The 27,468-nt window shown below is 50.2% G+C and overlaps 1 protein-coding gene across 2 annotated transcripts in view; it reads right to left on the reverse strand.

Annotated features, from left to right (window-relative positions):
* The window catches only part of LOC100491917 (KAT8 regulatory NSL complex subunit 1), a 41,143-nt gene extending 16,882 nt beyond the window's left edge, over positions 1–24,261 (reverse strand). The window contains exons 1-2 of one of the 2 annotated variants that reach the window (XM_002942719.3): positions 23,467–24,261; positions 468–612 (exon numbers count right to left, since the gene is read on the reverse strand). In XM_002942719.3, coding sequence (XP_002942765.2) covers positions 468–612; positions 23,467–24,029 — 708 coding nt within the window. In that variant the 5' untranslated portion in view covers positions 24,030–24,261. The remainder of the gene's footprint in view (positions 1–467; positions 613–23,466) is intronic. The other variant, XM_004915597.2, reaches the window with a different exon arrangement.
* Positions 24,262–27,468: the final 3,207 nt, after the last annotated feature.

Here is a 27,468-nt window from a genome sequence, read left to right on the forward strand (position 1 = left end):
ATAGAAATCACAGTTAATGTGCAGTTTTAGAATAACTAATCATTTCTGGATGCATGTGTGACCAGAACACTTTCTAGAACAGTAGAACAACCTTCTTTATGTTCCAGTAATGTTTATTTTGGTTCTTAGCGCTAGGGGCTCAGGTTTTTCATCGGTAGATAATTCAAGGCTGTGGAGAGAGTGTCATGTTCTAAGTAAAGCTGGGAATTCTGGGGCTATGTGGAAAGATTATTGGAGGACAGAGTTTTCACTTGAGTGGGCCAGTATGGGTTAGTACTTGTGCATATTGAGTGCAGAATGGACGCACTGGCCCACGTTAGCCAGTCAGATACTGTGCAATACGATCTTATCCATTTGGTGGATCAAGAGATGGCCATAATGGAGCAAGCAAATAAAGGTTGTGTATGGGACAAGCCACACAGGAGCGAGTATGAGTGTCGTTAGATGTGACAGAAGGAACCTCTTACCTTGGTACAACGGATTTGCTTGTATATTTCAGTCTGCTGTCTTATCCGAAACTCTAGGTCCGACACCTGCGCCTGTAACCAGGTCCAGCGACAGATAATGGCTGCCCTCTCCATGGCCCACCGCCAGTCGGCACGCTGGGTTAACCTGAACAAGAGAAAGGGAATATATTTAGATTAATTTTATTCTTCACAAAAAGTAGGAAAGACTCAGGAAAGCTCAGACTTTACATGGCACTACGGGGCATCAGAGAAACACAATTTAGGGCTCATTCAATCAGTTATCCATTGGCAGTAACGCATAGCAACCAATCAGTGAGTGGCTTTTTTCAGCCAGCTACAAGTAGAGCAAAAATTTGATTGGTTACCATAGGTTACTGCCCATGGGCACATTTGCCCAGTGTTGATAAATGACCACCCCCTTCTCTTTATGGTATGAGCAGCCAAGAAACACAAGCTTGGCCCTGAAGGTGGGGTGGCACTTTCCCCCGTACCTCAAAACTAAGGTGAAATCACACAGAGCTACTAGTAGCAGCAGTGTCACGGCTACAGAAACAACGCTGATCATTTACTGATAATTGTCTCTACGTGTGTTTAGCAGAGGCAGTTCTCAGTATTGTCTATGGCAGGAGATTTTCTGGCGTTTAGTAGCTGCTACTAAGTAGCTCTGTGTGTCTTCACCCTAATCCTTTCCTACTTTTTCCATTCCGTGGGCCAGTAATATGATATAAGGCATTATAACAGGTCACATTATGCTATAATGGTGCTGCACATAGAGATCTATGGATCTCTTGGGGAAGCAGGCAGCCATGACACATCAGGCAAAGCCACATACACCCCATGGCCCTCAATCTAGATAGCCCCGTTACAGGCCATTCAGATGATTTCTGGCTAACCAGAGCCCCTGGCTGGCTCATAAGGACCCTTGGCTTCTACTATGTGGCTGCTGAAATTTACACGTTACAATGAGAAGAAATGTTCATGTTACAAGGAAGACGGAGCATTATTGGTAACCAGGTTGCTCGCGGGTATGTGACAAGCTGGCACAGAGCTGGGTGCCAAGGCTTGGGTGCTGGGTAAGGGCACGGCTCTGAGCATACACCTAGCTCGGCGTCAGCACTTTATGGAGGGAGGAGAGAGGCTACAGCTGCTCGGCTATTGTTATCCCTGTCAGGAGCAGCGGCAAAGCAACAGGGCTGCCCTTTCTACTGCAGCACTTTAATTATCCGCTCCCCCCTGTCTGCATTCCGCTTGCCCAGCAGCAGCAGCTTGTGACGGGGCAGTAACCATGTGTGTGCATTTAAACACAATCACCCGACACCCCCCCCCATCTGCGAGTTCCCTTCAGAGACTCATATAAATAAGCAGTGTGTAGCCATGGGGCAGTCATTCAAGTCTGAACAGGGCGCGCGTTTCCATTTAGCAGATAAGAGATTAGCTCTGTAGAATACAATGGGCACATGTAGAGTTTCTCTGGCAGCAAAAGTATGATATTTCAGCTCTAATGGAGTTGGGCACACACAGGTTGATACAATAATCTCTCGCTTCCGTCTGGGCTGTATAGCCCACGTGGTGCTACCCCGAGCAGGGCTACAACAGCACTCACTAACCAGTGGCCCCGCTACACTAATCCGATACCCACGCGCCACAGGGAATTTGCCCCTCAGAACAATGAGGGGGACGGCTCATCCAATCTGCTCAGCAGCAGGGACAAATATTATGTGTGCAAGTAATGGAGCGGTTTTGGCCCAGTTACGCTTTGGGCAGTTCTGCAGTGACAGAGAGATTACCGGTACTCTCCCCAGTTGCCTGGTGTGGAATTACAGTAGCCCTTTGTGCCAGAGACGATGGTTTGGCTACTTGTGTTGCATAGAAACAAGGCTTCAAAGTGAAGTTCACCTGGGGGTGTGTGTGTGTGTAATATATATATATATATATATATATATATATATAATATATAAGTACAGCGAGTCAGTACAGACTCATTATCAGGCCACGTCCTTCAGTCACCACACAACTACCCAAACTCTCATGTTTGTTCTTCTCTAGGTCTATAAATCTATACCAGCCTGTGCCATGGGGGTTACTAGCCATACAGGCTGACCACGGGGAGTGAAACAGATGCTACAATATATAGTAACCGCCCATGTTCCCTTCTCCATTCTGCCAGGTAGGTTCTGACTCCATATTCTGCTACACATTGTCCCCAGACCACCAGCAATGTATCAGGGTTCTATCAGTCTAAATAAAAAGCAACCAGCTTTGCCAGTGGGGGAGATTGCAAGGGGCAAGGGCTGCCTGCATTTACAATTTCAATCAGTAAATAGGAGTGATAAATATATAGGAGAGTTGCCAAGAATAACATTTTCCTTTCCTAGGCAGGATTTGGGGGTTTATATGCCCTTTAAGGCAAGAAGCCAGAGCGGTTTCTATTCTGGAGTTCAGCGAGTTTACATGGGGTAAAGGTTATATTTTCTGAAATAAGAAAAAGCCATTTGATGGGAGTGTTTCCCATAGTAAAAGGCACAGTGTCACGAGGGAAAGCCCAGCCGATACCCATACACCCCCCACCCAGTTCATGCATGTAGCGCGCACTTGGGGCTGCAGCATTAGAACAGAGCTACTGGGCAGAACGTAATCATCCCAAACTATACAGTAACATGGACACCCCATTTCAAAGCTATTCACTTATTACCTTGTCGTCCAAAACATTACTGGGACAAAACTATGGTTAAAGGGGAACTTCACCCAAACACAACTTAAGCTTTTTAAAAAGAAAACATAAGCAACTTTGCAATATCCATCAGTTAAACAATCTGCAGCCTTTTCATGTTTAATGTAATCATATGGTTTGGAACAGTTCCCTAAGCCCCGCCCCTGTCCCCTGCTGATCTGGCTGACTACTTTGTGACTCAAATAAAGTTAAACAGTAGTCGCCTGTCCTCAGCCTGCCTCTTCCTCTAAATCCCACAATCCCCTGCTGCACACGTGATGTCAATAAGGAAAGGAACATCCCAGTGCAATGCATTGTGGGTTATGTAGTTCCTACATGCTGTCTGTAAGCTGTGGGGAAGTTGTTACAATCTGTAACATCAGTGTTTTAGTCCCTCCTCCCCTGCCAGGATTTCCAATGATGCAGAAAGAGAAGAGCTGTTTTGCAGTTGGATTTCAGCATATAAATGGGATTTATTCCTACTGGTTGAAGGAACAGATTACAGAGATAGGGATATTAGGGGTTTCTGGGTTGTGTGGGGCTCTTAGATAGTTTCAGAAGCCGGAGTTCCCCTTTAATATAACAGCTCGTTCTCGTTCCCGGTGGAAATACTTTGGGAAGTTGCTTGTTACATTTTCTTTCATAATGCATAATACATAATGGGGGGTAGAATTACTGCCGCTATGGATGAACAGGCAGTTAGACAATAATATTGCAGGCACGGTTGTACAATAGACGCACGTGACCGTACATGATTTGTACAAAGGGAGCTTCTGCAATATATTATATTTACACACCCCGGTTCACATGAGGACAGCGGCACAAGGGGCCCCCGCGCAGTGACCGGGGCAGAACCGCTGGGGCAGAGAGAGCACACAAACAGCACTGAGCAGCCCTGGGTAAATGAAGCGGCTTAGGGACAGAACCTGCACTCATTGGGCCTCAGCACAATCAATGCTTCATGCGGCTCAGGCTGCTCAAGTACCATTCCCTGAGCTTAATCACAGAAGCACGTGACTTGGTAGCCAGCGGTTATCCACATCTGATAGTCTCTAGCAACAGCCGTAACTAACGCTGCACGGAGAGACAAGGATATTCCAATAACCCAGTCTCACCCAACTGGTCACACAGAGCAGCCTTACAGCGGCGCTGAAATCGAGCATGGTCAGTCTCTCATTCAAACCAGAGGGCCCCAACAGATTTAAAGGACAACTATACCCTTCAAACAATGTAGGTCTCTATAAAAATATATTACATAAACAGCTCATATGTAAAACCCTGCTTCATCGAAATAAACCATTTTCATATAAATATCCTTTAGCAGTATGTGCCATTGGGTAATCCTAAATAGGAAACTGCCATTTTAAGTACTAAGCCCCGCCCCCTGGGATCATAGGAGTCACAGTGCACACAAACAAGCCAAGGCACACATACATGCTAGGCCCCATCAGCCAATGAATGGGCAGAGTTCTGCCTTTTGCTCCCACACTACTTCCTGTTACAGTTAGAGCTGCATCACTTCCTGTCAGCTGATCTCTGAGGGAGCACACAGCCCATCACTAAATGGCGGCTCAAGGGAAAGGATGTAAAAGGGCAATATTTACTGATATATATATTCCAGTTTGGGGAGATTCTTTAATAGGCCGCTTACATAATATAAACTGTTGGTTACGTATTCATTCTGGGGGTGTAGTTTCCCTTTACAGTCAGAACAAATAACTTTACTACTGGGTTGGGGCACATTTTACTGCAAGCCATGAAATGGCCCCTTTTGTTACTAAAAACACTAGTTTAACAAGCCTGCCCCCTGCCAGCCATAAATGGCCAATAATAGCGGCTAACTCAGTCCCTGCCCATGTATAAAGCGCTTGGGACTAGCCGCCCGACAGATATCCACCTGAAAATGACATTTTATCAGCCAGGATTAAAAATTCTATTGGGTGAGAAATGAACTTTCACACTGATACGGGCACAATAGCCCCATGGCCTGGCAGTATGAGCCACTTGTTGGTCGGTTCTGATGGATTTGGCCCAAAGAGCAGCTTGCCAACATGCAGACACTCCAACCTGAGAGAGCACCCTGCTATTTAAAGGGGAAGTATCTGGTATGTGTGTCTTGCAATAACCTCGGCCGGCACACCCCTTAAAAAAATAAAAACAGCCTGGGGGAGTTTATGGCAGGGAGACGGGGAGTTGCCGTTTTACCTTTCCTTTCAACAGAAACCTTTTAAAAAGTATGTATAGTTACACTGAAATTTCACATTCCAGCTTCCTGGGTCTTAAAAGCAGCTGTGGGAGGAGTAGGTAGATAATTAAACTACCAGCACACGTAATGAGTTGATCTCCAGTTTATCTGTAAACCGAAACAATCACAGCAAAGCAAAAACGGGAGGGGGTTGTTTACACAGAGCCATGCAGTCCCAGTGGGCTTCATTAACAATTATAGGTCCAGAAGCTTTAAGGCATGATGCACTATGCACCGACCCACAGCAGGCAAGGGCGTGACTACTCAGCTCTACCATAAAAATAACAAAAACTGGAATGCCGTATTTCCCCTTTAATTTAACTTCTCACATTCTGGTAGCTTTTATGCTGAAAAATGTTATCTATATAATAGAAAGAGTGCCGCACACACAGGGACTTGATACAAAAGAAAAAGTGTTTTTATTGAAAAACTTCCAACATTTCAAGCACAACCAGTGCTCTTCCTCAGGGACAAACTATGAGAGCGCTGGTAGCCAATATAGCCAATATATTCCATTATTTCCCATGTGAGCAGTCAGTATTTATACAGTCCATGTGGCATGCTTCATAGATAACAATGGGAGCTATTTAGCCTGCTACAAACAGCTACAAGCTGGGGGGGGGGGGGGGGGATGAGGTTGCACCAGTACAAACCAATATCTGCACAGAATAACTGCACCATGGAACAAATAGCAGCTTTGTGTCTCAAAGAAAGTGGTGTGGGGGCTGCAGCCGGCCCACCCCACATGGTTACCAGCCACTATATCAGTCCCCTTATTGATGTTCCGCTAGTCCCTGTGTTTCCAGCCAAAGCCTAAAGCCCTCCCCTTCCTGCTTTGTATTCACTTCCAAAAAGATTTACTGGCCCATTCCAGCCCCCCCCCCCCCACCCAGCACTCCCTTTGATCTCCCCCCACTACTGATAATGCAGATGTTTACTCACAGAGTCAGATAATCCCATGGTGCATATAAGCGTACGCTCTCCATTGCTCCTTTTACACAATCACGTGCCCTGTGGCTCACCATTCCCCCACGTGAGCAGATCGGATACTAGCCATACACAGGCCAACCAATGGCTGCCAGCTTAGCCATTCCAGACCCAGTCAGTAGCTTTAGGAAGACATTGTGTAAAAAAACAAGAATATGGCAGTGCATTATACCCCTCCCAAAACCCTACTAGTCCCGCCAATCTATTCCACTTCTACATCAGCAGCTGAGCTGACCTGATAGGGAACTGAAGCCTGGCTTGGGTGACTGAAGGGCTGTGATTGGCTATCCCCCTCCTACTGTGCTTCTGGCAGGGACCGTTAGGACACGCCCACCCCTCATTTGAAACCCAGACAGGGACCTGAGAGGATCTATAGGGATCTCCATTAAGGAGGCCATACATGGGCAGATTTCAGCTGCCTATTTGGGCCCTTAAGACCGACTCGGCAGCTTATCTGCCCATGTATGGGGGCCTTCCCAACAAAAATTGGACAGATGTCAATTGGACCAGCTTGATGTGGTCCTCGCTCTGACTTTTTCTATGCCTTTCATTTCTAGGGCCAAACAATCGCATAAGCATGATATTGCCCAGCCAAGATGGCCCGGAATGCATTGTAGGCCCCCAAGGGTATAGGCAGATACAAAATACATGCGCAGATTTTATCCTTATCCGACCCAAATTTTCTAACCTGTCCGATCAATTAAACGACCAATCGCCATGGTACGAAAATTATCAGTATGGTAATTTGGAGCCCCACACAGGGTCCAAAAATTGTACGAAACTAAGTTTCATACAATTGTATTGGTGCATGTATGGGCAGCTTTATGCTCTGTATCTCATTTAATGCGTACAAGATCAAACCGATGCCCTGCTAATTGTTCTCTGCTCTGTGATCGGTGTAGGGGGTAAAGACCTGCTTTTCTCCACTGGGGTATTAAAGCAATGGCGCAATCTATACCCCTCGGTGCCACCAATCTTGGAGTGGAAACCAGCGGGAGGAGGCAGGAATGTGCCAATGGTTGGATGCCATATGCCAAGGAGCAAATGCTTAGGGCAAGTGGCTGGAACAATGTAGGCTGTTTGTAATTAATTTGTATTCTAATTAATCTAAGTACAGCAAGAGGAACAGGGAGCAGGTATTGTACCCTGTGGGGCAGCAGTGCCCTCCCTTATGAGCAGAAATGGAGCCACTGATCATTATGGTTGAACGTGATGGACGTATGTCTTTTTTCAACCCAACTTACTATGTTACTACTATGATCTCCACAGTAGGCCATAGACAATTAGTCGGAGTTGGCCAGACTGTACAATGAGTGGGGCAGAAAGATTTATTGCAGCTAATCAAGCCCAGGACAGACAGGAGCTTTAATGCCCCAGGAAGCTGGGTGTTGGTACAGATCTGCCCACATCTGTCTCTGCTTCCAGCCGCTCGCGCCAGTCTCGGGGCAGTGCCACATACTCTGAGGTACCTACGCCTGGGAACCAGTGAGATTGGCAGGGCATATGGCACCAAGGGCTACATCATTCAGAACCTAGGACACTGGGGGGCCACACGGACCCCATGCTGAAAGCTCAGGTGAAGGTGATTTGCCTTTCAGTTACTGATGTCTCAGACCCGGGAACACTCATTTTACTGAGCACAAAGGTCACCTTGCTTTCATAATGTATAATTAATGAGCGTAATGTCCCTTTTATCCATACAGACATGCAGATTAGCGTGGCCTCGTGTACTAATGGGCATTTATAGGGCCAGTCACCAGAACACGCACACATTTACTGGGTTTATTTGCTATTTAAACTGACATTCGTGTCTGGCAAATGAAAATACAGCTGCTCCTGGCCGGGCAAACACTGCTCTCAGCACCTTATTAGGCCTCCTGGGAAATACACAGAGTTCTTGTTATTTTGTACTAGTGTCTATGGTGAGTGTCTACTGTTATTATATTACAGAGCAGGTACCCCAAATCCCCCCCTAAATGGCCTTCAGGCTGGGCCCCCTTAGCCCATAACAAGGTTACAGATATATAGAAACATTGGGGTAACAGTCACCCCGCTATAGTTCCAGGGGTACCCAGGGCACAAATAAGCACTCACCCCAAATCCCCCCCTAACTGGCCTTCAGGCTGGGCCCCCTTAGCCCATAACAAGGTTACAGATATATAGAAACATTGGGGTAACAGTCACCCTGCTATAGTTCCAGGGGTACCCAGGGCACAAATAAGCACTCACCCCAAATCCCCCCCTAACTGGCCTTCAGGCTGGGCCCCCTTAGCCCATAACAAGGTTACAGATATATAGAAACATTGGGGTAACAGTCACCCCGCTATAGTTCCAGGGGTACCCAGGGCACAAATAAGCACTCACCCCAAATCCCCCCCTAACTGGCCTTCAGGCTGGGCCCCCTTAGCCCATAACAAGGTTACAGATATATAGAAACATTGGGGTAAGTCACCCTGCTATAGTTCCAGGGGTACCCAGGGCACAAATAAGCACTCACCCCAAATCCCCCCCTAACTGGCCTTCAGGCTGGGCCCCCTTAGCCCATAACAAGGTTACAGATATATAGAAACATTGGGGTAACAGTCACCCCGCTATAGTTCCAGGGGTACCCAGGGCACAAATAAGCACTCACCCCAAATCCCCCCCTAACTGGTCTTCAGGCTGGGCCCCCTTAGCCCATAACAAGGTTACAGATATATAGAAACATTGGGGTAACAGTCACCCCGCTATAGTTCCAGGGGTACCCAGGGCACAAATAAGCACTCACCCCAAATCCCCCCCTAACTGGCCTTCAGGCTGGGCCCCCTTAGCCCATAACAAGGTTACAGATATATAGAAACATTGGGGTAACAGTCACCCTGCTATAGTTCCAGGGGTACCCAGGGCACAAATAAGCACTCACCCCAAATCCCCCCCTAACTGGTCTTCAGGCTGGGCCCCCTTAGCCCATAACAAGGTTACAGATATATAGAAACCCCTGGAGCTATTCAGCTGATGGAAGCGGGCAGACTCAATCACTGGTCGGATCGGGCTGGGGCACACAGGGCACAGGGGCATTTCAGTGAATATGGAACTTTTCCTGTTACAAAATATTAAGTGAAACACTCAGCCACACAAACAAATGTCATTTCTTAGAATTGTGTACTTGTGCTGAAAGGAAAGAAACATTGCACAATGTGGATCACTTGGGGGGGGAGTGGAAACTTGCGGTAAGACAAATTTGAGCCCCTAAGGACACGGCTGAATACACAATACTATAAGGTACATCTGCACTCAGTTGGAGCATCTGTATTTCTGGGACAAATATCCGGCTTTGCACCTGTTCCCCATTCGGCTTCCCTGGCTGCTGGTTTGTGCCGTAACTGTCACCCCTTGGTTACTCCGGTTAGTGAGCCAGGGCTGGCACTAGCCACACCAGGGGATCTAGCCGCACTCTGGCTGGCACCCAAGTACCATCAAAGCTTTTGTCCAGACCGGGTTGGGCACTGCTGGCCAACCACTGTAGGCAACACTGGGGCCGCTAAAGGTGGCCATACACAGCAACATCTTCTTCCGATATCCCCACCTACGGGGCGGGTACAGGCACCATTGGTTCAGGTACTCTATCAACTAGCCTGTGTGGTCACCAATCCAATGGAAAAAAATCAAACCATGGCCAATCGTTCAGATAAGCTGCCAAATCGGTATAAAGGACCAAAATTGGCAGCTAGAATCGGCCCCTACCATACAATGCTGTACCAGGGACCCGGGACTATGCACTGAGCAAATCCCTTCTTTATCTATGACTGGTACCATTTACACCCCCGGCCAGCTGTGCTCCATATAATATTTATCATGGCCACACAATGAGGGTGATTTATGCCCCCTTTAAAGCTAAGCGGATCAATGACTGCAACACAAATGCATAATGGGCTGCCCCACTAGGGAAATCCATATACAGAGGAACCCCCCTCCCAATACTAATAAGGAATGATCCATGACAAGAGGATGCTATTTTATGCTTCTTTCCTATGTGGGGGGGGGGGGGGGTGAGTTATTTTGTCACCATCTTGGTCTGCCCAACCCACCAGAGCTCCCTATTCAATCCCATAGCATCACATACATGTAAGGCGTTTCCTAAAACCAGTTCAAAAGCAAGAGACCCCCCCCCCCCCAACTGTGCAAATGCAACTGTAAATATACCCAGAAGCCTAAATTAAAGTGACAACCAAAATGAAGCCTTGTATTTACACTGCACTGTACAGGCTAGTGACTCAAGGACAATGTGCCACTGCCATTCAATAGAAAAAAATGGTGGTCTTAACTCCCCCTACCAGACTATTATGGCTCATAAACCTAATGGCTGGTCTATAGAACGCAGTGATTAAAGGAACAGTAAATTAAAGTGCACGTCCCTTTAACTCACACTAATTTACACACAAGCCTTGGGAACAGCCTAGATGCACCCAGAAATAAGTGCCTTTTAGCAGCACCAGTGACCACACTATATACATTATACTTCTATAGTTCTGCATCATTTCTATAAGACATTTCTATTTAAAGGAGACACATCATATAAAAATTATGAATGTATCAGTGACCTATACTCCTCTAAATATAGAAGGGATGGGCTTTAAAAAGTTGTGTTTCAGACGGATATATTAAGAGATTCTGCCAAAACCCCACTAGCCCCGCCCATCTGTGCCACTTCCTGCTGCCTCCTTTCCCAGGCTGTGCAGGGGGGGCGGCGGCACTGTAGGATAGGAAGCAATCAGCAGCTAGGCTGACCTGATAGGGAACTGAAGCCTGTCTGTGCCTGTGTGACTGCAGGGCTGTGATTGGCTCTCCCCCTCCTACTGTGCTTCTGTCAGGGACACGCCCACCCCTCATTTGAAACCCAGACAGGGACCTGAGAGGATCTATAGGGAGCTCCAATAAAGGGGCCATTGTTACAGATAGGGTTAATGTTTAGCCCAAAGGGAAACCAGCACCGTATATTATCACCGTATATTATTCATAATTGCCTATAGGGTTAGGGGTTTTTCCCATTTATCCTATATGTCTCCTTTAAAATACATTAATTTAATTTGTGTAGGGTTTCCTGGTCCGACTCATGATCATGTGTAATTGAACACACACAAAAACTAAATGGAAAATAAATAACAGGAGCAATGTGCATGGCTTCCCGCACACCCACAGGGCACAGTCAGACCCTCAGATACTAGCGCTTTTTATATGAAAACAACCCATATCCCTTAGAACGTTGGTGAGGCCTGTGGGTGCTTTGATGCTACAGGAGAATATATATAACACTAAGGGGGTATTAGAGTCTTACCCCTTGGTGTTATAGCCCGTTTTGTCTATCAATAAGTGTAGCCCCCATGGGGCCCATCAGAATATGAGCCTCCCTCTCACTGCCACCCTGGCACGCACCCCAGCAGCTACACACACAGATCAAGTCAGCCAATATGGCTAATCTAAACCAGCCTGGGCAACCTCAGCCTGTGTGCTCAGAGTGAAATGAGCTTCAACTCACCTCAACCGGACTCCCATCAGCCACACTGGTAAATCCAGTTTTACCATTGCAGGAAACAGTACATTATATCTTAATTGCTTTAAAACGCTTTCACTTTTTGGTGTTACTGTTCCTTGAACTGCTGCTTTTACAAACCAATAGCCCAGTAGTAACCATTTACCATAAGCCTAATTATATCAGGCCAAAATCTACTTCTGACCGTAGGGACACTGGCAAAGCTTCAAACGGGGCAATATATATTCTTCTGCAGCATCAAAGCACCCACAAGCCTCCCCGCCTGCCTCTGTCCTAAGGGATATGGGTTGGTTGTTATCTCATAAAGCAAATATTAGGCAATGTGAGTAGCAGGAAATACTCCGAGATACAACGTAACAACACTGAGTATTTGTACCTGAGACTAATGAGTGTCCCTTTATTATGACCGGGAGGTGGGAATAGAAAGTGATGTTTCTATTTTACCCGACAACACTAAATTGGGCAAAACTATAGACTATCGGGAGAATCCAGGGTAATTCGATAGTTTGGCCCTGGGGTAAAGCCGGTCCGGGGACCACATCAACGAGCCGATGTGGTCCCCAATCCGACTAGATTTTCTAACCTGCCCGATCGAGATCTGGCCAATTTCAGGCCAGATGTCGGTCGGGCAGGCCCGTCGGTAGTGCCCATACACGGGCCGATTTGCTGCCAAATCGGTCCAAGGGGCCGATATCGGCAGCTACTATCGGCCCATGTATGGGGGCCTTAAGTTCCATGCAGGATGCTGCCACTTTGCAGAGCGATTTGGCAAAATTGGAAAACTGGGCAGCAAACTGGGAAATGATGTTCAATGTTGACAAGTGATCCTCCCATTGAGGAGGTTGGGGAATGCCCTGCCGGGGGATGTTGGGTAGGGGGTTCCTCACGGTGAGGGCAGTGAGGGGGTTGGGGAATGCCCTGCCGGGGGATGTTGGATAGGGGGTTCCTCACGGTGAGGGCAGTGAGGGGGTTGGGGAATGCCCTGCCGGGGGATGTTGGGTAGGGGGTTCCTCACGGTGAGGGCAGTGAGGGGGTTGGGGAATGCCCTGCCGGGGGATGTTGGGTAGGGGGTTCCTCACGGTGAGGGCAGTGAGGGGGTTGGGGAATGCCCTGCCGGGGGATGTTGGGTAGGGGGTTCCTTACGGTGAGGGCAGTGAGGGGGTTGGGGAATGCCCTGCCGGGGGATGTTGGGTAGGGGGTTCCTCACGGTGAGGGCAGTGAGGGGGTTGGGGAATGCCCTGCCGGGGGATGTTGGGTAGGGGGTTCCTGACGGTGAGGGCAGTGAGGGGGTTGGGGAATGCCCTGCCGGGGGATGTTGGGTAGGGGGTTCCTCACGATGAGGGCAGTGAGGGGGTTGGGGAATGCCCTGCCGGGGGATGTTGGGTAGGGGGTTCCTCACGGTGAGGGCAGTGAGGGGGTTGGGGAATGCCCTGCCGGGGGATGTTGGGTAGGGGGTTCCTCACGGTGAGGGCAGTGAGGGGGTTGGGGAATGCCCTGCCGGGGGATGTTGGGTAGGGGGTTCCTCACGGTGAGGGCAGTGAGGGGGTTGGGGAATGCCCTGCCGGGGGATGTTGGGTAGGGGGTTCCTCACGGTGAGGGCAGTGAGGGGGTTGGGGAATGCCCTGCCGGGGGATGTTGGGTAGGGGGTTCCTCACGGTGAGGGCAGTGAGGGGGTTGGGGAATGCCCTGCCGGGGGATGTTGGGTAGGGGGTTCCTCACGGTGAGGGCAGTGAAAGGTTGGGGAATGCCCTGCCGGGGATGTTGGGTAAGGGGTTCCTCACGGTGAGGGCAGTGAGGGGGTTGGGGAATGCTCTGCCGGGGGATGTTGGGTAGGGGGTTCCTCACGGTGAGGGCAGTGAGGGGGTTGGGGAATGCCCTGCCAGGGGATGTTGGGTAGGGGGTTCCTCACGGTGAGGGCAGTGAGGGGGTTGGGGAATGCCCTGCCGGGGGATGTTGGGTAGGGGGTTCCTCACAGTGAGGGCAGTGAGAAGGTTGGGGGGGCAGATTCTGTTAATGCCTATAAGAGGGGCTTGATGATTTCTTGAACGAGCAGAATACCCAAGGCTATTGTGATACTGCCCATAGCACTGTGCCGCTCTAGAACAAAGTAAGATGTGAATGCACTTATATAGAGTATTCACTGCACCATCGCTATAGGGCACAAAGGGCATGAATGGGCTGTGCAAGGGAGGGGGGGGGCAAGACCCCACACCAGGCGAGTGTCTGTACCACGCAGTGCCAAGCAGGACTGGGCCTTCCATCACACCCTGCCTACTCCATGCACCCACTGAGCCGAGATCTGAAATTCTAATGGTTCTGTAACAGTAAGGATCCACATAAAGAGACATAAAGAGAAACTGTTCCTACCCAAGGACTGGGGAGCCATGTTGCACTTACACCAATAGTTGCTGTTTGTACGGAAACACATTCTCCCTGGTCCCGCCGCGCCCTTCCTTTCTGCCTCCTGGGTTTTACATTTGGTACAAGCGGTGGAGCCAGGGTGGCCTTTGGCTATGGGTTAGGGGCAGCCTCATCCCAAAATATCACAGATACTTCCTGCTTACAGGGGTCATACCAGCCTTCCCCTGGGCACTGCCATCCCCACATCAATGAGGAAAGCATGGCGACACTCCTATCTGCGGCCATGTATTGTAAGGACAGAGTAACTGGTTGCTCACAGGCCGGTACCACAAGTTACTACAATTACTGTGTTACATGATGCTGTGTATTAATTTTTTTTAATGGAACCGGACAACACGGCTCTGCCCAATAGAAGGCCAATCTAGTAACTGCATCAGCACAAGCAGAAAAAATGGGCTCAGCCAAGGTAAGCAAGATGGCTGCCTCCAGCCCCCAGTTATTAATGCAGCTAAGCAGAGATGATGATCTGAGCGTACCAACTATATAAGGGCAGTTCCAAAGATAAAAACTCTCCAACCGTTACAGACCTGAAACTTGCAGTGGTGGCAGTTGCAAAGATGAGCCCTGCCGTGTTACTTTCACTTTATGTCTGCAATAAATGTCAGCCTCGTAGCCAAGTAAGAAAGAATAGGAGCTGTTGCCATATGAAGCACCCGGCTGCCACAGAAAGCACCCGGCTAACATAGAAAGCACCCGGCCAGTACGGGTTTTTAAGCTTCCCTTTATTTTGCGGCTCTGCTCAGTAACAATACCGGCTACAATATTCCATTTAGATTCACCTGACCTTGAGAGGAATGACAGGACTAGCAGGGAAAGCGCTGGCAAGCCGGCAAGGAAACGTGGGCCGCAATCTGCCTAGCAAAGCAAAATATTTGCACTGCCCAGGATAAAACAATGACAATAGAATCAACCCACAAGGTCCCAACGTGCTCGGAACTGAACCCGGCCAACTCTCATCCCATCCCTGCACGGTGCCCCCAAGCAAGGCAAAGGCCAATGGATTGGCTTGGTATGATGCGGCTAGCTGCTTGGCTCTGCGGGGTAAATATCCCCACACCCCCACACAGGGGGCCCGTTACCCACATATAAAAAGCTGTATAATAAACCCAATTTCTTTTTTTTAATTGAATAACCCATAACTGTTATAAATGTATTTAAAAATCTGAGCTGTCAATCATATATTGCCTGCGGCATAGAGGCGGGGCAGGCAATATATGATTGACAGCTCAGATTTTTTTTAATTACAATTACTTTCCATTCAGCACTTCCTAGATATCACCTAGATGGCAAATATATAAGATATAAGATTTTGGGGGGGAAACAAAGCTTTGCCTTAATAACAGTGTACACAATGGCCCCGACCTGCTGGCTGTGACTGTAAATTCCAAAGCTGAAAGAAATAAAAATGTAAATAACTTATATAAAGTAACATTTATTTTGCTCATCTAACATGATAGAAAAGGATTTGGAATTATTTCTTAGGGTAACAGGTCCCCTTTAATACAGAGAGGGTTTATCACTCTGGTACTTGTTAGGCACGCCCTAGTGATTATAATCCCTTACCTCGCACCCTAAGGCCAGCACCCCCCTCGCACCCTAAGGCCAGCGCCCCCCTCGCACCCTAAGGCCAGCGCCCCCCTCGCCCCCTAAGGCCAGCGCCCCCTCGCCCCCTAAGGCCAGCGCCCCCTCGCCCCCTAAGGCCAGCGCCCCCTCGCCCCCTAAGGCCAGCGCCCCCCTCGCCCCCTAAGGCCAGCGCCCCCCTCGCCCCCTAAGGCCAGCGCCCCCTCGCCCCCTAAGGCCAGCGCCCCCCTCGCACCCTAAGGCCAGCGCCCCCCTCGCACCCTAAGGCCAGCGCCCCCCTCGCACCCTAAGGCCAGCGCCCCCCTCGCACCCTAAGGCCAGCGCCCCCCTCGCACCCTAAGGCCAGCGCCCCCCTCGCACCCTAAGGCCAGCGCCCCCCTCGCACCCTAAGGCCAGCGCCCCCCTCGCACCCTAAGGCTAATGCCAGACAAGGCGTAGGGCGGATATTTTCAGCAAGCGGAAAAGTGCTTGCCGAAAATACCGCCCTACACCTCCTACATGTGCCTGCACCAGAATGAATGGAATACGTTTGGGTGCAAGCACATGTAGCGGAAATACACATAAAAACGCGAGAGCTTGAAAGTATTTCGCTTTTCCGCCTGCCGAAAATATCGGCCCTACGCCTCGTCTGGCATTAGCCTTAGCCAGCTCCCCCCTCACACCCTAAGCCAGTGCCACTCTGCTTAAAAAATACACCACATCACTGTAGTATTCTGGTGAGCACTGCCATCTTTTTTGCCAGAAGAGTTAAACTGAAACACAGTATAGAAAAAACAACTGAACTTCTCTCTACTGAGCATGTGCCAGCCCCGGGCTGTGGCAAAGATCCTATGATAGGAAAGAAGGCAGCGGCACAGTACTCACTAGTATAGTACCTCAGGTTTGTTCATTCTTCAGCAAAACAGCAACAGACCAGGGTCTGAGCTAAGCAATCATAATCACGGGGAGGGGGGGGGAACTAAATCATCAACTTAACTATACACATTTGCAGAGCAGATAATTAACCCCATTATGACAAGTCATGAGCTACATCAGCCTGAGTGAACCCTTTGGCCCCTGGGTGAGTAATGAGATGGCATGGGGGTTGTGCAAAGGGAGTTTCCAGCCTGTTGATCAATACCCCATCTAAAGGTCCCCCATACACGTTAAGATTCGCTCGCTTGGCGAGATGATCTTCACCCGATATCCCCACCTACGGGTGGGCGATATCGGGGAGTGTATATTGGCGGCAATGGGGCAGTCGGTTCTGGGACCGCATCAACGAGCCGATGCGGCCCCCGATCCGACTGAATTTTCTAACCTGGCCGATCGATATCTGCCCAATTTCAGGCCAGATATCGGTCGGCCAGGCCCCTCGCTTATGTCCCTACACAGGCTGATAAGCTGCCGAATCAGTCTAAGGGACCCATATCAGCAGCTACAATCGGCCTGTGTATGGCCATTAACCCTTTTAAAGGGGGTTGTACACCTTCAAATCAAGTATGATGTAAAGAATGCTATTCTTAAGCTGGCCATACACGCACTGATACTATTGTATGAAACCTCGTTTCGTACGATATTCAGTGCGTGTATGGCATGTCAGCGAGTTGACCGATATCGCAGGAAGCTGCCGATATCGGACGACTCACCGATCGGCCAGGTTAGAAAATTTTGATCGGGCCCCATAGAAGGCGCCTGACCAAAATCTGCCGTCAGGGCTGAATCGGCAGAAGGAGGTAGAAATCCTATTGTTTCTACCTCCTTATCTGCTGTTTCAGCCGACTGTGTGTAGCGGGTCTGACGATGTTTCGCCACGTGTATGGCCAGCTTTAGACAATTTGTAATTGGTCTTCATTTTTCAGTTTTTGACTTATTTAGCTTTTTGTTCAGCGGCTCTCCAGTTTGGCATTTTAGCAGCTTTCTGGTTTCTAGGGTCCAGTTTAACCTAGCAACCAGAGAGTGGTTTGACAGAAAGACCAGCATATAAATAGAGGAGGGCCTAAATGGAAAGTTAGGTAATAGAAAGTAACAATGACAATAAAACTGGAGCCTCACTGAGCAATATAGTTATTGGCTGCCGGGGTCACTGACCCCCAGTTGGAAGCTGTAAAGAGCCAAAAGAGGAATGCAAATAATTCAAAAAGTATGAAAAACGAAGACCAATTGAAAACTTGCTAAGACAAGGATATTCTATAAGATACTAAAAGTTAACCTGAAGGTGAACCACCCCTTAAATATATTGATTGGGTAGGGCACATACAAGGTTTGCTTTTCCTTTAAACTGGAGTATCGTCCAAATCTGCCCACAGTGGAAGTTGCCCCAGTACATGTATTGCCCCGGTACATGTATAGATCATACCACAGCATGATCAGAAGGTGTCGGAAGAATTAACAAAATTCAGCTCATCTGCAGCAGAAGATGGCGGGCTGATCTGGTACAATCAGATTGTAGGCAATCTGTACACGCACACGGGGGGGGGGGGGGGGCAGTGCCAAGATGAATTCCTTATTCAGCGATGTCTGGGAACATATTAATGAAAACTTCCCTCTCCCAGAATGCCAAGTTCAGGATGTGCTCACCGGATGTACCGGGCAGACCCGCAGCGCTGTGTGTACATTTGTGATTATAATTAGAGGGTGAAAGCAAGTGGGGGGGGGGGGGGGGGGTAATTGGCCTCATTGGTCCCTCACTGGTGTCTGTATCAACACAGCCACACAAACACTATCACGGCTTGTTGATACACAAACACTTCACATACTTAGTGCAGCTGCCTGAGCCTCAGTAGGAAAAATTCTTCTCTGCAATTTCCCCCTTTTAACCCTTACTAGCACGGTGTCCAACTGATAGGAACTAAACTTGGTCACGTCTGTAACTAACAAGAAACAACATATAATGTTCTACGGATGGGTGCCAACCAGAAACCCCCCCCCCCGCTTGGCTGTTACACATTTGGTCACGTCACCTTAGTTCATAATGAAAGTACAGATATTAAAGGAACAGTAACATCTAAAAATGAAAGTGTTTTAAAGGAATGACAATATAATGTACTGTTGCCCTGCCCTGGTACAGAAACCCTACTATAGTTTATATAAATACCCCGCTGTGTAGCCCCGGGGGCAGCCATTCCTGCACTGGTACAGCTGGGGTGTTTGCTACAGAAACCCTACTATAGTTTATATAAATACCCCGCTGTGTAGCCCCGGGGGCAGCCATTCCTGCACTGGTACAGCTGGGGTGTTTGCTACAGAAACCCTACTATAGTTTATATAAATACCCCGCTGTGTAGCCCCGGGGGCAGCCATTCCTGCACTGGTACAGCTGGGGTGTTTGCTACAGAAACCCTACTATAGTTTTATATAAATACCCCCGCTGTGTAGCCCCGGGGGCAGCTATTCCTGCACTGGTACAGCTGGGGTGTTTGCTACAGAAACCCTACTATAGTTTATATAAATACCCCGCTGTGTAGCCCCGGGGGCAGCTATTCCTGCACTGGTACAGCTGGGGTGTTTGCTACAGAAACCCTACTATAGTTTATATAAATACCCCGCTGTGTAGCCCCGGGGGCAGCCATTCCTGCACTGGTACAGCTGGGGTGTTTGCTACAGAAACCCTACTATAGTTTATATAAATACCCCGCTGTGTAGCCCCGGGGGCAGCCATTCCTGCACTGGTACAGCTGGGGTGTTTGCTACAGAAACCCTACTATAGTTTATATAAATACCTCACTGTGTAGCCCCGGGGGCAGCCATTCCTGCACTGGTACAGCTGGGGTGTTTGCTACAGAAACCCTACTATAGTTTATATAAATACCCCGCTGTGTAGCCCCGGGGGCAGCCGTTCCTGCACTGGTACAGCTGGGGTGTTTGCTACAGAAACCCTACTATAGTTTATATAAATACCCCGCTGTGTAGCCCCGGGGGCAGCCATTCCTGCACTGGTACAGCTGGGGTGTTTGCTACAGAAACCCTACTATAGTTTATATAAATACCCCGCTGTGTAGCCCCGGGGGCAGCCATTCCTGCACTGGTACAGCTGGGGTGTTTGCTACAGAAACCCTACTATAGTTTATATAAATACCCCGCTGTGTAGCCCCGGGGGCAGCCATTCCTGCACTGGTACAGCTGGGGTGTTTGCTACAGAAACCCTACTATAGTTTATATAAATACCCCGCTGTGTAGCCCCAGGGGCAGCCATTCCTGCACCGGTACAGCTGGGGTGTTTGCTACAGAAACCCTACTATAGTTTATTTAAATACCCCGCTGTGTAGCCCCGGGGGCAGCCATTCCTGCACTGGTACAGCTGGGGTGTTTGCTACAGAAACCCTACTATAGTTTATATAAATACCCCGCTGTGTAGCCCCGGGGGCAGCCATTCCTGCACTGGTACAGCTGGGGTGTTTGCTACAGAAACCCTACTATAGTTTATATAAATACCCCGCTGTGTAGCCCCGGGGGCAGCCATTCCTGCACTGGTACAGCTGGGGTGTTTGCTACAGAAACCCTACTATAGTTTATATAAATACCCCGCTGTGTAGCCCCGGGGGCAGCCATTCCTGCACTGGTACAGCTGGGGTGTTTGCTACAGAAACCCTACTATAGTTTATATAAATACCCCGCTGTGTAGCCCCGGGGGCAGCCATTCCTGCACCGGTACAGCTGGGGTGTTTGCTACAGAAACCCTACTATAGTTTATATAAATACCCCGCTGTGTAGCCCCGGGGGCAGCCATTCCTGCACTGGTACAGCTGGTGTGTTTGCTACAGAAACCCTACTATAGTTTATATAAATACCCCGCTGTGTAGCCCCGGGGGCAGCCGTTCAAGCACAGGATAGGGCACAGATAAGTTCAGTTGTATACAAATGGGATATTACACAGCTTATCTGTCATCTGCTGTGTAACCTGCACCTTTCCAGCTTTAATGGCTGCCCCCATTGCTACACAGAAGCTTGTTTATATAAAATTTTTTTGGTGTTACTGTTCCTTTAAACAGCTGCAACGGACACCATCCCATAGTACCAGAGACACCTAAACGGTATAGACACTTGCCATCAGGGTGGGATACCGGACCCTTCGATGGCCTATACGGACTATATGAACTAGATCCTTGGCCGGTGGTCCTTGGCTACCAAGGAGGGAACGGAACTCATCCACCCAATCAGCCGCAGGCCCCAATGAGCAAACGTATCCATTTCCGAGAGACGTCCCTGTCACCTCCGGATCTGCAGACACCTCAGATGCCAAAGAGACACTGGGATATTGGATCAGAACATAATAGAAAGGCTGCGCCAACGTGCCCAGAGAACTGGCACAGGGCTATAGCGGAACTGCATCAAGCAACTTATAGCGACGGCACACAATGCCCCCAGCTGCCCCCGTGCCATACGCCTGATAAGGTTAAATAAGGCCCCGGCGCTATATGGGCTTATTATATGTTATAGAGAGAGGGACTAGTATGGCCAGTAAGTGCCGCTATTATGTTAGCCGGCCAATAAAGCTTACATAACATTGGCTCACACAGCAATACTCTTATTATTTACACAGGGACTGTCCCAGGGGACCCAGGGAGTCGCTATTTGGGCAGATGTTGTGCCACGAGGGCACCCATACTGGCACAGCCACGGGCCAGCCCGGCCCCCACTGCAGGTAAGAAGAAAGCCTAAAGTGAGATATGTGCTGTACTGACCCATACTGCCCTGTGCCTTAGTTCTACATGCCCAGGTACCTATACACTGGGTATGTGCCCTTTATACACCAGTATCGCTAGGGGCTGGTACCAGTATGGAGCCCTGTAACAGAGCTGTAAGTACAAAGCCACGGCGGGTAGGTAGGTACCCCTTCCATACTGTATCCCGGCACTCTTATGGGGCTGTGGGGCTCTATATTATTGTACTGGTAGCACTTGCCCTGAGGGGGGGTAACATACACAGCCATTGGGGTAAGTCTTTGTACAGAGCCATGAATGTGTTGCTATGGGGAGAGGGGACCCCCAAGCTCAGTGAAGATGCCAGCTAGTAGGCTAGTGCCAGGGCACAATGCAGAGGTATTTGCTAGCTTGGCACTGCAGCCCATTAATGGGGCACTATAGATGCCAGTGGCACACAGGGGGCTATTCCTGCAGCCAAGGGCAGTTTATTGTGTATCATGGGGCAGTTGGCAGCACAGGGGGCTATTCCTGCAGCCAATGGCAGTTTATTGTGTATCATGGGGCAGTTGGCAGCACAGGGGGCTATTCCTGCAGCCAAGGGCAGTTTATTGGGTATCATGGGGCAGTTGGCAGCACAGGGGGCTATGCCTGCAGCCAAGGGCAGTTTATTGGGTATCATGGGGCAGTTGGCAGCACAGGGGGCTATTCCTGCAGCCAAGGGCAGTTGGCTGCACAGGGGCAATTACAGCCAGTAAGGTACCTGCCAGCCCTTGGGGCAGTTAGCGGCACAGGGGCAATTACAGCCAGTAAGGTACCCTGCCAGGGGCAGTTAGCAGCACAGGGGCAAGTACAGCCAGTAAGGTACCTGCCAGGGGCAGTAAGCAGCACAGGGGCAATTACAGCCAGTAAGGTACCTGCCAGGGGCAGTTAGTAGTACAGGGGCAAGTACAGCCAGTAAGGTACCTGCCAGGGGCAGTTAGTAGTACAGGGGCAAGTACAGCCAGTAAGGTACCCTGCCAGGGGCAGTTAGTAGTACAGGGGCAAGTACAGCCAGTAAGGTACCTGCCAGGGGCAGTTAGCGGCACAGGGGCAAGTACAGCCAGTAAGGTACCTGCCAGGGGCAGTTAGTAGTACAGGGGCAAGTACAGCTAGTAAGGTACCCTGCCAGGGGCAGTTAGTAGTACAGGGGCAAGTACAGCCAGTAAGGTACCTGCCAGGGGCAGTTAGTAGTACAGGGGCAAGTACAGCCAGTAAGGTACCTGCCAGGGGCAGTTAGTAGTACAGGGGCAAGTACAGCCAGTAAGGTACCTGCCAGGGGCAGTTAGCGGCACAGGGGCAAGTACAGCCAGTAAGGTACCTGCCAGGGGCAGTTAGTAGTACAGGGGCAAGTACAGCTAGTAAGGTACCCTGCCAGGGGCAGTTAGTAGTACAGGGGCAAGTACAGCCAGTAAGGTACCTGCCAGGGGCAGTTAGTAGTACAGGGGCAAGTACAGCCAGTAAGGTACCCTGCCAGGGGCAGTTAGCGGCACAGGGGCAAGTACAGCCAGTAAGGTACCTGCCAGGGGCAGTTAGCAGCACAGGGGCAAGTACAGCCAGTAAGGTACCTGCCAGGGGCAGTTAGTAGTACAGGGGCAAGTACAGCCAGTAAGGTACCTGCCAGGGGCAGTTAGTAGTACAGGGGCAAGTACAGCCAGTAAGGTACCTGCCAGGGGCAGTTAGTAGTGCAGGGGCAAGTACAGCCAGTAAGGTACCCTGCCAGGGGCAGTTAGCGGCACAGGGGCAAGTACAGCCAGTAAGGTACCTGCCAGGGGCAGTTAGCAGCACAGGGGCAGTTAGTAGCACAGTAAGGTACCTGCCAGCCCGGAGGAGGGAACGTTCCCATGCCCCCAGGTGCCACTTACCCCGGTACCGGGCGCTGCTCCACCCCGCCAGTAGGGGGCTCCGGTTCCTCGTCGTCGCTGTCTCCCCCCGAGCTGCTCTCCGTAGCGTCCGAGTCGAACCCCCCCTGTGCCGCCCGCAGCCGGGCCGTAGCGCTCCCCGCCAGTCTCTCCAGCTCTCCGTGCGGGCACCCCGGCAGCCCCGCCGCGCCCAGCACTTGCACCAAGCCGGAGAGCTGCTGGCGGACGTGCCGCTCCACCTGCTTGGCCTGGATCACCTGCAGCCTCCGGCACAGCCGCCTGGCCCGGGCCCCCAGCTCCTGCTGCCGGAGGGACATCCTGGCTGCCCGCAGGGGGCACACCGACTCCTCCCCGGGCGCTTCCATCCCGCCGGCCTGGCCCCTCTCCTGCCCCTCCCCGGGGCCCCCTCCGTTCAGCTGCAGCCCCGGCCTCCTCCTCGGCGCCTTCCAGACGGCCAGCAGCGGCTCGGTGGGCTCCTTGGTGACGCTGGGGGAGGAGGCGGCCAGTTTGAGCCTCTGCTGAGTTTCCGTGGCGGCTTCGGTCAGCGCCGGGGCCATATCCGCCATGCAGAGGGGCAGTCGCGTCACGGCTCCGGGGGCCCCGGGCTCTTCATGGCCCGCAGCAAGGTGGGGGGTGGGAGGGGAGCAGACGGCGGGGCTTTCCTCACTCACTTCAATAGACGATCCGCTGCGGCCTCCTGTTCCCCGCCCGGGCAGCTAGAGGAACAAAAAGCTCCCTCACTCCTCCCCCCGCCTCCTCCTCCTCCTCTGCAGGGGCGGCCATTGCGCGCTCACACGGACCGCCGCCATCTTGGCTGGGGCACAAAGCGCGCCCCCATCCGGCCCCACCCAGCTGCGGGACCTACCATCTGGAGAGGGAGAGGGGGGGAGTCCAGCGGAATGACGGAATGTTCCAACGCTTTGGCAGCAGCCGCAAGGACGGGAAGTCTGAAGTAACTCAGTTCGTATTCACTTGGCTGCGGAGCAACCAGCAGTATCAGCTGCAATGGACTCTCATAGTCCGGGATATGTATGTGGGGTCCCTTGGGGCAACAATGTGTGAAAGTGATGGGGGGACCCAGCTGGGACAGTAACTACGGGAGGGATGGGGCTTCCCACAGCCCATAAGCTCACTGTGCTAGGGAGACTTGGAAATTCAGGGACAGGTATAGAAAATCCAGCTGGCAGGGCTGAACTGCTTGCAGCTTAATATAAATGTAATCAGTGCGGCCCTGCAGCATGGATTTATTAGTCCCTGAATTGTCAAGTGATCTGGTCCCCTTGGATTGGGCGCCCAGGCATTTTGGCAGTTTACTGCCAATAGATTCACCACAAAAGTGCCACCTAGAACGTATTCTGCAGAAAGCTTTACCCTACCTAAATAACAGCCCCAGATCTCCCTCTGTTTAAGATAGCAGCTGCCATTTTAGCTTGGTCTCAGTAGCTTCCTGCTGCAGCTCTGGCTGCTGGTAGCGAATTCTGATGGGAGGGGGAGAGAGAAGAAACTGAGCAGACTCGTGCCTGTGCCCTGAAGGATGTTTCTGAGAGAGGTCTGACACAGAAGAACGTGTTTACACAAAAGAAGACAAGAAATCCTGTGTTTCTTTTGATAGAGGACTCAGTGCAGTGTTTATGGCTGCATTTACATAGACATTTCTGATAAAGCTACAGAGTTTTTACCTTTCCTTCTCCTTAAATAGCAGGAGGCTTGCAGTTTGCTCATCCCTGACTTCCACTATCCTTCTCTCCTCACATCCCAGTCTTGCTGTGGTGCCCAGCAACTTGATCTGTTATTCTCAAAATAATCTTTTATAATGGTTTTGCGTGCCAATGAGGAGATAGCTTCCATTTCTTTCAGCAAATACTAGAAATTGGTGGATTTGTCTCCAGCTACCGAGTTGGTGGATCGAGAGGAACAATCACAAAAGTTGCTGCAAAATATGCCTAAAAAGGACAAATTGCTAAACAGGAAAGTGGTTGAAGATGAGTGGCAGAGACGGACATGTCACAGGATTGCTGTTAGACACCACATCCCTCCACAGCAATAACTGTACGTTATGAGCGCCACAAAACTGGTATCTGTGGTGGGGCTGCTGCCCGGAAAGGCTTTGCATCCGAGTAACCTCGACCCCTGGGCATTGCAAAAGGGCAATATGGTCTAATGAGTTGCCTTCCACCCTTTTCCCTCGGACCAGATGTGTTTATATAGGGAGATACTCAATGGATGCATTCAGCTGGAATCATTTATTGACCAATTAAAGGGAAACTAGTATTATTATAACATCCTGACAATACGATTTCCACTGCCGGCAACCATATGGGTTGGGTTTCTCCACTGACTTTTCTCTGGGTCGTCTGGCTCGCCAGTGTTCCACATTGCAGGTCATTGCCCTCTTTTCCCTTCGACGCTTCCGTACACAACTAGGACTTTCCATAACGTGCCCATAGTAAGGGCGCTTCAGTCTGATTATATGTGCCCAAAGCGAGACATTACGATGTGGTTACCTTGTTTCTTTGTTTTCCTTGCTGTTCCTGCAGGGCTTTATTCCACACCGGCGCTGTCCAGACCTCAACACGCAACCTCAACTCCCCTCGCTGATCCACAGAACTGCCTTTGCTCTGCATAAGTGGTACAGTGGCGCAAAGACATAAGAATGAAGAGGATCACTCGCTCGCAGGTACCCCCAGGCCATCACTGAGGGGTACCTAACATTTTGTTCCCCCTCCCCCCTTCCTTTCCAGTGATTATACCTTTCCTTCCCCTTTAAACAAAATAATATAGCTTCTGATCCAATGATTTTAAATGAACAGTATCACCAAAAAATGTAAGTTTTTTAAATTAATTAAAATATAATGTACTGTTGCTCTGTACTGGTACAAGTTGTTTTTTTGCTACAGAAACCCTACTATAGTTTATATAAATACCCCGCTGTGTAGCCCCGGGGGCAGCCATTCCTGCACTGGTACAGCTGGGGTGTTTGCTACAGAAACCCTACTATAGTTTATATAAATACCCTGCTGTGTAGCCCCGGGGGCAGCCATTCCTGCACTGGTACAGCTGGGGTGTTTGCTACAGAAACCCTACTATAGTTTATATAAATACCCCGCTGTGTAGCCCCGGGGGCAGCCATTCCTGCACTGGTACAGCTGGGGTGTTTGTTACAGAAACCCTACTATAGTTTATATAAATACCCCGCTGTGTAGCCCCGGGGGCAGCCATTCCTGCACCGGTACAGCTGGGGTGTTTGCTACAGAAACCCTACTATAGTTTATATAAATACCCCGCTGTGTAGCCCCGGGGGCAGCCGTTCCTGCACTGGTACAGCTGGGGTGTTTGCTACAGAAACCCTACTATAGTTTATATAAATACCCCGCTGTGTAGCCCCGGGGGCAGCCGTTCCTGCCCTGGTACAGCTGGGGTGTTTGCTACAGAAACCCTACTATAGTTTATATAAATACCCCGCTGTGTAGCCCCGGGGGCAGCCATTCCTGCACTGGTACAGCTGGGGTGTTTGCTACAGAAACCCTACTATAGTTTATATAAATACCCCGCTGTGTAGCCCCGGGGGCAGCCATTCCTGCACTGGTACAGCTGGGGTGTTTGCTACAGAAACCCTACTATAGTTTATATAAATACCCCGCTGTGTAGCCCCGGGGGCAGCCATTCCTGCACCGGTACAGCTGGGGTGTTTGCTACAGAAACCCTACTATAGTTTATATAAATACCCCGCTGTGTAGCCCCGGGGGCAGCCATTCCTGCACTGGTACAGCCAAAGCTCCAAAAAATTGCCCAAAACTGTACCTTGGCGGGTTTGTACTTTGGAAACCCACCTGGGCTGTAAATTAGTAGCCCAATTTGGTGGGAAAACCGCCAACCTGGCAACCCTGCTGCTTTACATCCCCAGTCTGCCCAAACTTTACCCACTTACCCATTAAGCCCTGCCCCTTTTCAGGTGCATGAAGCAGGACTGTCTCACCAGAAACCGTCCCATTGGGCTGAAGCATT

Source organism: Xenopus tropicalis, chromosome 6 (assembly GCF_000004195.4).
Source record: "Xenopus tropicalis strain Nigerian chromosome 6, UCB_Xtro_10.0, whole genome shotgun sequence".
In the NCBI taxonomy this organism is placed as follows: Eukaryota; Metazoa; Chordata; class Amphibia; order Anura; family Pipidae; genus Xenopus; species Xenopus tropicalis.